This window comes from Triticum urartu, chromosome 3A (genome assembly GCF_056163025.1).
Source record: "Triticum urartu cultivar PI428250 chromosome 3A, HENAU_Tu73, whole genome shotgun sequence".
In the NCBI taxonomy this organism is placed as follows: Eukaryota; Viridiplantae; Streptophyta; class Magnoliopsida; order Poales; family Poaceae; genus Triticum; species Triticum urartu.
The window spans coordinates 351813404-351824310 of NC_141875.1; the positions used below are offsets into that span (position 1 = coordinate 351813404).

Genomic DNA, 10907 nt, shown 5'->3' on the forward strand with positions numbered 1-10907 from the left:
ATGTACTTTTCTATGCCGAAATTTTACACGTGTAATTTTCTCACACTGCCCTAGGGAAGCTAATAGAGCAGCCCATAATCTGGCTAGATTTAGTGAGGGGAACCATTCTTGGCAGGAACCTCCAGGTTTTATTCGTGCTGTGCTAGTTGATGATGTAACTGTGATTCCAGATCAATAAAAATCACCATGATGGCTTTCCTCAAAAAGAAAAGAATGAGAAGACATATGAAAAGAAGCTCCGGAGTCCAGAACCCACGAGGATGTATCTGACTGTATAGAGGGTGGTTGCTCAGTGCGGGAAGCATCAGTCACAGAACCTGCAGTACCCGTCGAAGGAGAACCTGAAGCGGCAAATAGACGCTTAAGTCGCAGAATATCCTGCTCAGTCAAAGCGGTGGTTGAAGATATCGAAGTAGAAGAAGACCCTGAAGCTGATGATCGCGCCTTACACATGTGTTTCTTCTTCTGGAAGCACTGAGACTCAACATGACCATCCATCTTGCAGTAGCTGCAGTGAGGACGAGACCGACCCTGGCCGCACGTAAGAGTAGGCAAGAGCGGCGGAGCACTCGAGTGGGAAGGGGTCGGTGCAGCGGGCATAGCAGGAACTCGAGTAGCGAGCACAGAGGGAACCTCAAGTAAACCAGCGCCACAAAGGCGAGTCTCCTCAGCACGGATCTCAGAAAGCGCCTCCATGAGGGAGATACGACCACGAGCAAACAACTGAGCGCGTCGGGGCTCAAACTCCTTACGGAGTCGAGACAAGAACTCGTAGACACGATGAAACTCAAAATCAGCCCGCATAGCCTGGCAACACTGACAAGTACGACAACCAGCAGTGCGGAGAGAATCAAGCTGACGCCAGATAGCAGAACTCTGTGCATAGAACTCATCAACAATGGAGTCACCCTGCTGAAGAGCATGCTCCTGACGAACCACAGACAGGTATAAGGCATCACCAGAGGGCTGATAACGCTGACGAAGCCGAGTCCACATCTCAAATACAGTAGAGAGGCCGAGAAACTTAGAGGCAAACTGAGGCAGAACACTAGCAGTGAGAACAGCTGCGGCACGAGCATCATCATCAAGCCACTGAGTGTAAGCAAACAAAGCTGCATGATAATTCTAAAGTGCGTCCTCATAGGTCTGAACCCGTTCATCATAAGCATGAACGGCAGCATCATCAGCCAGCTTAGATGCATCCTTCACAGCCTGATTAGCGTCGGCAGTAAGAACCAGTGGCGTCGGCGGAGTAGGAGCCACAGGAGGAACCGACACAGCGGACTGGGGACCTCGCCAGAAAGAACACCCCAGAGACGAAGGCCACGCATATGAATGCGCATAAAGCCAACAAACTCAATGTAGTTGGTACCATCAAAAATCATCGGACAGCGAGGGACAGCAACATAGCCTGAGGACAGAGACATCGCACCTGTATTTATTTATTTTTGGTCAACAAAAGGGAACCAGCAGAGGGTCCGGATGAGAACAGCAGTAGCAGTCAGGGGCCGGGCAGGACCCCGAGCGAAGCAGCAGCAGGGGCAGATTGGAAAACGGGATGGGGTTGGCGTCCTGGGCAACAGCAGCACCTGTTCAATCCTTAACAAGCAGCAGCAGCAGGAGGATTGGATGGGAGTGCTCGGGCTGGAGGCGGAGACCAGCGGACGGGCCGACCGGATCGAGCAGCACAGAGTTGGCCGGCGAACTCGAGGACGGAAGCAGCCGGCCTGGGCGCTCGATGAGGAGAGAGCAGCGCCGCTCGGAGAAGGACGACGACCGCTCGGAGATTGGATCGGGAGCACGAGTTGCGTGTGCGAAAAAAAACCTAAGGCTCTAATACCATGTTAGGAAAGCAACTTGTATTTCCAGGTGGCCATAGGCCAGTATATATACATGTACAGGTGTGGAACCTATGCAGGAAACCCCTTATACAATAGGGTAAATACGAAAGGTTACATGGCTATATATATAACTCTAACAGCGGCAAACCGTTGAGGATGTTATTCCGGTAAAGCGAAGCGTGCAGCAGCCTCAGAAACCGATAATACCACCGAGTGAAGGACCGATTGTGACTGATGGGGTGCCGAGCCAGGCAGACGGTGCTCCCACCAGACTGGTAGTGTACCGAGGTGGACGGCAGAGCAAGAGCAACAACTAAAGGTGTATTCACGGAAGCGAGGTGATGGCGTTGCACATCAGGAGGAGCAACTAGATCAGCCACTGACTGAACAACAGGTTAGTACTTACGTGATTTCCATCTCTGATGGGGATCAGGCTGAAGGGTCGATTGATTGGCCAATTGCTGTGAGGAGAACTACTCGAGCAAAAGCAGGCATACCAGAAAAATGATGTGCGTTCGATGTCAATGATTTTGGGAATTATGTCTCCTATGAAGCATTATCTCCAGCCTACAAAGTGTTTGTTGCTTCTCTTAGTCTATGTCAATTCCGACTGACTTGAAGGCAACGGAGGCCTCAAAATGGCGTATGACCATGGTGGAGTTGGAGGCTTTGTGTAAGAATAAGACATGGGTACTGGCACCTCTTCCATCAGGAAAGAAGACAGTCAGCTGCAATTGGGTATACATTGTGAAACAAAATGCAGAAGGGAAGATTGAAAGGTCTTTTAGATCCTTTAGATCACTACTCCCTCTGTAAACTTCTATAAGATCTTTTAGATCACTACTCCCTAACTTCTATAAGATCTTTTAGATCACTACTTTAGTGATCTAAAAGATCTTATAAAAGCTTCGAGGGAGTACAAAGCAAGGCTTGTGGTGAGGGGGTACAACCAGACCTACGGCATTGACTATGATGAGACCTTTGCTCCAGTAGCGAATACTGTATGGATTCTGATCTCCTGTGAAGCAAATTTCGGGTGGTCTTTACATCAACTTGATGTGATGAATGCTTTCTTGCGTGGGAACTTGCAAGAGGAGGTCTACATGGAGATCCCACCTGGTTTCTTGACTTCTGAGACTGCTGGCAAGGTATGCAGGTTAAAGAAAGCCCTTCACGGACTGAAGCAGTCTCCAAGAGCTTGGTTTGAAAAGTTCAGACGGGCGGTGTGTGACATGTGGTATCAGGTATGAACAATGCAATGGTGACCATACACTGTTTTATACAGTCCGAAGGGAAAAATACCATTCTTGTAGTTTATGCAGATTATATCATTATAATCTGAGTGATGGCGTAGAGATAGCAAGGTTAAAGAGGTGCTTGAGTAAGGCCTTTGAAGTTAAGGATCTTGGTCGACTCAAGTACTTCCTTGGTATAGAAGTGGCCAGCTCTTTCTCAAAGAAAGTATACCTTGGACCTTCTCTGTGATGTTGGCAACTTCGGATGTTGGGTTGTCAAGCAGCTTCAACCCCAATTGAACAAAACCATAAGGTGATCTGGTGGATAAAGAAAAATATCAACAATTGGTGCGAAGATTGTTGTACTTGTGTCATACACGAGTACACGACCATGCATTGCATTTGCAGTAAGTGTTGTGAGCAGATACATGCATGAGCCTAGAAGTGAACATCTTGAGGCATTACATAGAATCTTGAGATACTTGAAAGGTACTCCTGGGAAAGGACTGTTGTTCAAGAGTCATGGACACCTTGTTGTAGATGGTTATTGTGATGTTGATTGGGCTAGCTACCTGGATGGCAGGAGATCAACTTCAGGCCATTGTGTTTTTGTAGGAGGAAATCTAGTGTCTTGGAGAAGCAAGAAACAACCTGTTATTTCCAAATCAACTGCAGAGGCTGAATAGAGCCATGTCTCAGGGCTGAGTGAGTTGTTATGGACAAGGAATCTGTTAGAAGAGCAGAAGATATTGAAGACTAGTTGCATGAACGTATGGTGTGACAACAAGTCGGCAATTAATATAGCAAACAACCCAGTTCAACATGACAGAACCAAACATGTGGGGATAGACAGATTCTTTATCAAAGAACAGCTGGACGTTGGGATTATCAAGATAGAGTATGTGAGTTCAAGGCAACAAATTGCAGATTGCTTGCTTGACTAAAGGATTGGAACCAGAGAATGCAACTTAGTGTGTGACAAGATAGGAATGATAGATAGATATCACCCCTCTTGAGGGGGAGTGTTGTATAAGAGCCCAAGTACTGCTGGCGCATAAGGCCCAAGCCCATGTGGGTGCTGACCCATAGGAGGAGGAGCACGACGCTGTCTGGACAACAGCGCCGCCACAACACACATTGACCAGGTTTGGGATCCTTCCTCTGCTCCACAAGAACTTCATAGTGAATGCAAGAGAGTTTTCTTTCAAAAAAATGTTCTAAAAAGATAGAGGAAAGGTTACAACATAAATTGCAGATGTGTGACTTTCATCAAGAATAATAAGGTAAAAAGGCCTGGATGTTGCCAAATAGTATTAGCACCGTAATAGTACTAACCTGATCATCAAGAAAGTCAGTACACTTGTAGCAAACTCGCATCCCATTAGATAGTATCATCTCAGTGGCACCTATGCCTGGGTGCTCCACTTTATCAACAATAATTCTGTGATGAAATTTGGCAAGTACAACAGTAAGAATGTGCGGAATACTAAGATGCTTCTGTGGGCAGAAAAATGCACACAAATTATTCAAATAATCATTTAAAAAGACGGTTCATCGTGAGCAAAAGATCAATTCCATTTGTATAAGAAGAAAATGATAATGCCATAATACCCTGGCACTGGACTTCGGCTAACAATTTCTTCAGGGATTTGCTCTTCCTCCCAGGGAGGAATACTCCTCTTTTCTTCTAGAGTGTTAACTTTCAATACAACAGCTTTCAGATCCTCCAAAGAAGCATGGGCCCGGGGCTCAACTATCTTGATAACACAGCTACTGGTTGTTGAAAAGTTTTCCGCAAACTTCACCACTTCAGCAGAAGAAATGTCTGGTTGAAGTAAAGATAGAGACAGAGACAATTTTGAAGAAAAAAAATTGTCAGAATAACACTGTAAACTGAAAAGCAATGAATTCATTGAAAAGAAAATTGAATAGCATAACAAAGCCTAAAAATGAACTCTTACACTAGGTAGCACGCGAGTGTACTTACATGGAAGAAGAGTCTTCTGCAACCGTGCTTCATATTCAATCCCGACAACAGGCTCCTCGCGAAGAAAATGCTGCAATGGGTGAAGGAAATGCCACTAGTATGCTTAGCAAATTGATGATGGGGCATCATGTGACTTAACTGATATATTAAGCAAACCTGTAGTTCGTAATCATATTACTAGAACAATTGATCGCATAAGTACCAGGGAAAAAATACAGGAGCTGAGATAATATTAACTACATTAAGATCTGAAGAATAAATTCATAAAACACATGGCACTTGACCGAACCTAGTTAATAGTTTGGTTGCTAAACATGCAATGAGATAAATTCTACAAAACCTAAACTGGAGAAATGTTAAGAGACAGAATTATGAGAACCTGCAGATACTCATCACGTAAGCTGGTTGATTGCATTTGATCACGCTCCAGATATGCAGACTCGATCTCTGACATCATTAAAGCACTCACAATGGATATCTCACGTTCAGAAAACCCATAGAGCCGTGCCCTAGCAACCTTCAGAAAAGATATTGTAAAAGGGATCACTTTGAAGTCAAAACATCTCAAGATTAGATAAACCACATTCTTTCAACCATAAAGCGTAATTCTCTGTATTAAGAAATCATTGCCAGTGTGCCAACGATTAGCTCCGCAATGAGGATACAATCAAACAATAAAGTAAGGGTGGTCTTTGCGTACTAATTGTTTTCTGCCATTGGCTCACTGGAACTTCCCATGATATTTTGTTATTCTAACCAGTTGGTTGACCATTAGATTTTTGTTAATGCAGGGTGCCATGGCAAGAAATCTATCTCCGTTTAATACCTCAACTAGCATAGACTCAAGAGCCTCAACCGTGCCTTTTTCGCGACAACTGGATGTCATAATATATGCCTTCACCGGACGGACAAGAGCATCCGCAGCTGAAGAGCAAGAGAAGTATGGAGGATCCCTCCTACGAGATAGTTTGAAGAGCCTCTGGTTCAGAGCACAATGGAAAATTGATTCTGCCAATGAGTCCCTATAATCCTTGACTGTTTTAATTTCACCGGCAGGCATCTTGCAGCTAATAACAACAGCTGACTGTTTTTGGTACAAGAAAACAGATAAAAGGTGTCTTATTAGAAACATCACAGTTAGATACAAAATATATCCCAGATTATAAAGTACTGACCCCTGCAGCTTCGGATTCCACAAAGCATGAAAATCGAGGTTCAATATGCGATGGAACTGGAAACTCCGGTATAACCGGTGGAGGGCAGGAAATTGAGGCTTTCTGGCCAAAATGCTCCTTTATTAACTCAACAACAGCCTGCAGTAAGTCAAGAGTTACACACAAAATGGCAGTAATATTATGGATAAATGGATTTCAAGTATGCCAACGGGAGCAAATACAGACCTGTGTATCTGGGAAGTCTCCCACTGCAAAGACAGCCATATTGCTTAGATTGTACCACTTATGATAAAAATTTCTAACTGTCTCATGTGTAACAGTCCGTATCACCTTCTCTGTACCTATCGGCAAACGTTCTGCATACTGAACAGAAGGACATTAACAAATCATACCATTTACAAAGGTCTATAGTTGTAAATACAACACCATTGAATCCCATTAGGAAAACACAATGCGCCACAGAGCACAGACCCTACCCTTCATAGAAGAGGTTCACTACTTAAACTGAAACCCACAAACCGCTCTTGCACATCGATGTGATGGAACAAGTGATTATTGTCGATTTCCCGTTTATAGCAGGACAGAGAGCAATACCTTAGAACCCTCAAACAACAATGTCCAGTGGGAGTCCTGCATCCGCCCAGTGGCGTTGCGCCCGCCCCTGTATTCCTCCAGCACAGCACCCCTTTCTTTCTCCAGATCCTCCGCTGAAACCCGAACCTTCTCGCCAAAATTTACGAGCATCAGCCAACTACACACACTAGTTAATGGCAGTGGATGGAAGGCCAAAAGCCCATTATTACCTCGGAGCTGAACTCAGCGAGGACGGAGATTGCCTGGGAGAGCAGTCCGGGCTTGTCCACAGGCACGAGCAGCTCATAGATGGTTTCGTCAGAGGAAGTGAGAGCGTTCTGGCAGGCACCAAACTCTGCGCCAATGCTCTCGAGGAACCTAACGATGTCGTGATTGGTGTAGCGTGACGTTGCGCTGAAGGCGAGGTGCTCCACGATATGCGCCACCCCGCGCTGGTCCTCCTCCTCCACCACCGACCTGCGCGCGCGAATCAAATCCAGCCACATACAGATATACGCCCAAAACAAAACGAACTAAGGGAACGGAAGAGCAGGGCGAGCGAAAGGAAGGCACGCTAGAGAGCGAGTACTGACCCGACCTTGACGGCGAGGGAGAGGGCTGCGCGCATGCGGGGCTTGGGATTGGAGCGGACGTAGTAGGTGAGTCCGTTGGCGAGGCGGCCGTAGGCGACGCCGACGGGCTCGGCTGGGAGGGCCTCTTCCATGGACACGTTCACCAGCTTGAGCGACCGGAACCCGACCCCGCGTCGCAGCCCTCGCCCCCCAACTGCGCCGCCACCGGCCGGCGCCTCCGACGCCGGCGGTAGTAGATCCATGTCTGCTGCTGGTACTGCGCGGCGAGAGCGAGGGAGCAGGGATCGGATGGGACGGGTACGTCGGGGTCGGGGTCGGGCTAGGGATGCGCGTGCAATGAGATACGTGGCGGACCGGCCGTACACCGTACGGTGACGTCGGATCACTTTTTTTCTAAGAGCATGTTCAGACTAGCCACAATGAAAAGTAACGTAAGAGCATGCTTGATCCAAGGGATTATTTTTAGAGGCTAAAGTTCCAAGCACCCCTGACTAAAGAGAGACTAGGATTAGTCTTAAAGCTAAAAAAATTTAGTCATAGGAAACCTACTAAAATATGTATTAGCCCTCTCTCCTCATTTAAATCCTCTCCTTTAACACATACGAGTTCTGAATTGGGGGGTTTAAAGGATAATAAATGCTCAATAACTTGATTTTAGTCTCTTTAGTATTTGGATCCAAGCATGGGTGAGGCTAGCAAGTTTTAGTTCCACTACTTTTAGTCATGGGACTAAAACATATCCAAGCACCCTCTAATATACACATATCCCTCGACTATATTACTACCTTCATAGTGGGTAGTAACATAGGTGTGGTGTCATGCAAAGCTCCATTTATTAGGTTATAGACTCATACTCCATTGAGACATGTGATGTTACAGTAACTAGTTAAGTTACTAGAACCACCTCTCTCTTCATTAACTCATTGCCACGTAGACAAATTTGTTGAGTTGGACTTGAAGTTACTGCTAAAATTACTTCCACTGTGGCTAGTCTCAGCGACACCAAAAGACGCGCGGGGTAAACTTTCACTTTAACGCACGCGGGATGTTTGGACGCACTCCAGCGACGGCGGAAAACTAGCACGCGGGAAACGTTTGCGTGCGCGCGGGAAAAGACGACAGTGCGCGCTAGATTTGGCGCACCGCTTCGAGCGCACCTATAAATTGTCGCGCTCGCCACGCGGCCTCCACACTACGCGCGTTCTCCTCGCTACTCTGTCGCGCACTCTGTCGCTTCCTCGCCCCCGCCACCACCGCGTCACCATGCCGCCGCGCTGCCGTGGATCGTCTGGCTACCGCGACGTCCGCGAGCGCCCCGGCGGCCGGCTCGGCCTCGACACATTCGGGACCGCGCACGAGGACGCCCCGCGCGTACAACGCGGTGGCGTGGCGCCTATAGAGGCCGCCGACGCAGATGAACTTTCACGACGTCTTCACGCGTGAGCAAGCGCAGGACGTCGTCCCTCTGCCTCGTCTTATCACGGACCAGGACCATGTGGAGCATCGACGGCGGCAGCGCCGCCTCCTCGTCGCCGAGGAGGACAAGCGAGCCATGGAGGAGTGGCGCTGGCGCCACCCGAGGGACGTCGCGGCGGAGCACGCCTTCTGGGTGGAAAGGACGGCAAAGGGCCGTGCAAAGCGGTTGGAGAGGCGTCGGCGGAAGGCTCTGGCGATATCGCAGTGCGATATCGTTGAGGCAGGTGGGGTGTCGATCTTTGAGGATAATGATTCTCGTTGGGAGGACATGTGGATCGATATCTCGGACAACACCAATCCAGATGAGGAGGAGAACCACTCGAAGTAGGATGTAATTCCACCATAGTTCATCTAGTTGTATCATAGTTTATGTAGTTGCATTGTAGCTTTATCTATCTATATATTGTTTATCGATCTATGCTATGAATTACGTAAAATATTTATGTATCATTTTTATTATCTATGAAATATGTATTGTTTTTATTTTAAAAATATATATGCATTGTTTCGTCAAATAGCGCACGCCTGCTGAACCTACACGCATGCTCAATTTTAGCGCGCCGGCTGGAGCCAGCGCTGTCTACCACGCTTTTTCAAACAATGGACACGCTGCGAAATACTAGTTTTTAGCCGTGCATTTGGCGGCTATTGGAGATACTCTAAAAGCATTTTCGATCTAAAATTTTTTAGAGCGCCAAAATAATGTTTTAATGCGCCGGATGACCATCGCTGGTCGATGCCATCAGTGTGGCAGCGGCAGCTCGGTCACGATGTGTCGTCGTCGGGATCCTACTGCTTTGTTGGGCTGTCTAGCACCCTTTTTTGGCTGGGCTTTTTTCAGCTGACCGAGGTTGCCTGGTTAAAAATCGAACTGAACTAATTGTTCGTGGGACAACCCCTCAAAAAAAGTTGTTCATCAGACCGAGAATTGCAGCTCGACACACCGTATTTACTAATGGATCAGGTCCCAACAGTCTGGATTAGAGCGGGATTCAAACGGATGCATCTCCAGCAGACGTTCAAAAATATACTGCCACCTAGCAACAGTAGCATCTTCAACAGGTGCCCAAAATTAACCACGCGCGCCCGTACCCAGCTCGCCGCCCGTGGCCTGCTCGCTGTCGTGGTCATGGCCACGCCCCGCCGCCCGTGGCCTGCTCGCCGCCGTGGCCGTGGCCGCGCTCCGGCCCACCATGGCCCGCCGCCGCCGTGGTCGTGGCCGCGCTCCGCCCCGCCGTGGTCTTGGCCACGCTCCGCCCCGTCGTGGTCGCGTCGCCCGTGGCCGTGGCTGCGCTCCTCCCCGCCCCGCCGCCCGTGGCCGGCTGGCCGGCTGGCGGGCACACGCGAGGAGGCCGGCCGCGGGCGCACGGGACACTTCTCAGCGTGTGTGGGAAGTTTCAGCGCGCTGGAGCTCAAGCGCTAAATATACAGCTTGCGGTCCAGTTTCTCCCAGCGCGTTGAACACTTTTTACAGCGTGCTCTATTATGCAGCGTCCACTGGGGTGCTATTTTTAACTCCGAGTGCGCTAAACTTGCGATTTTTTGGACACGACGTTAATATTGGGCGTCTCTTGGAGATGCTCTAAGCATATACAACCGGACCCCTCAAACCCTTCTCAAATGCTTCGACCGGACAGTCCGGTCACCGCTTGGACCGAAAACACCACTGAACCGGTTTGTCTGTACCCAGTATAAATAGTCGGGTTGTCTGGCACCCCTCAAACCTAGCCCATATGTGGGACGGATAACAGACGTCTGGACACATCTGTCACATCAGGTCCGACGGGGCGACCCACATCCCGAATCTCCCCATCACCAACCTATCCCGGCCTGCATTCTTCCTCTCCTCTCTTCAGCATTGTCCACGTCGCCATCACTCTAGCTCTACCTTCACCCTAACCATGTTGTTGTCCCAACCCACGACGCTGCCACCGAAGGGCCCAACCCACAACATCGTTGTCTATGCCATCACCGGGCGCCGCCCCGGTACGTCCAACTTCTCTATACATACAGCTCGCCCTCTTGTG

The 10907-nt window shown here is 48.5% G+C and overlaps 2 protein-coding genes and 1 long non-coding RNA gene across 4 annotated transcripts in view; 1 reads left to right on the forward strand and 2 right to left on the reverse strand.

Annotated features, from left to right (window-relative positions):
* The window catches only part of LOC125544017 (Insulinase (Peptidase family M16) protein), a 30088-nt gene extending 22362 nt beyond the window's left edge, over window positions 1–7726 (reverse strand). The window contains exons 1-10 of one of the 2 annotated variants that reach the window (XM_048707539.2): window positions 7405–7725; window positions 7042–7288; window positions 6833–6958; window positions 6464–6601; window positions 6239–6376; window positions 5890–6147; window positions 5443–5580; window positions 5064–5133; window positions 4688–4901; window positions 4412–4517 (exon numbers count right to left, since the gene is read on the reverse strand). In XM_048707539.2, the coding sequence (XP_048563496.2) occupies window positions 4412–4517; window positions 4688–4901; window positions 5064–5133; window positions 5443–5580; window positions 5890–6147; window positions 6239–6376; window positions 6464–6601; window positions 6833–6958; window positions 7042–7288; window positions 7405–7646 (1677 nt within the window). In that variant the 5' untranslated portion in view covers window positions 7647–7725. Of the gene's footprint in view, window positions 1–4411; window positions 4518–4687; window positions 4902–5063; window positions 5134–5442; window positions 5581–5889; window positions 6148–6238; window positions 6377–6463; window positions 6602–6832; window positions 6959–7041; window positions 7289–7404 lie in introns of both variants that reach the window. The other variant, XM_087547062.1, reaches the window with a different exon arrangement.
* Window positions 205–4403, reverse strand: LOC147979679 (uncharacterized). Its single transcript, XR_015618918.1, has 2 exons — window positions 3542–4403; window positions 205–3394 (listed from the first exon to the last, which is right to left on the reverse strand). It is a non-coding gene; the product is annotated as an uncharacterized LOC147979679 (long non-coding RNA).
* A 941-nt stretch (window positions 7727–8667) lies between the features above and the next one.
* LOC147979680 (uncharacterized) lies at window positions 8668–9208 on the forward strand. Its single transcript, XM_087515307.1, has 2 exons — window positions 8668–8775; window positions 8858–9208. The coding sequence occupies exons 1-2, from the start codon at window positions 8668–8670 to the stop codon at window positions 9206–9208; spliced, it is 459 nt and encodes a 152-aa protein (XP_087371433.1).
* Window positions 9209–10907: the final 1699 nt, after the last annotated feature.

Coding starts and splice junctions, on each gene's coding strand:
- LOC147979680 (XM_087515307.1), top strand. CDS start 8,668: ATGCCGCCGCGCTGCCGTGGATCGTCTGGCTACCGCGACGTCCGCGAG. Junction 8,776..8,857: donor CGCACGAGGACGCCCCGCGC/GTACAACGCGGT, acceptor GAGCAAGCGCAG/GACGTCGTCCCTCTGCCTCG.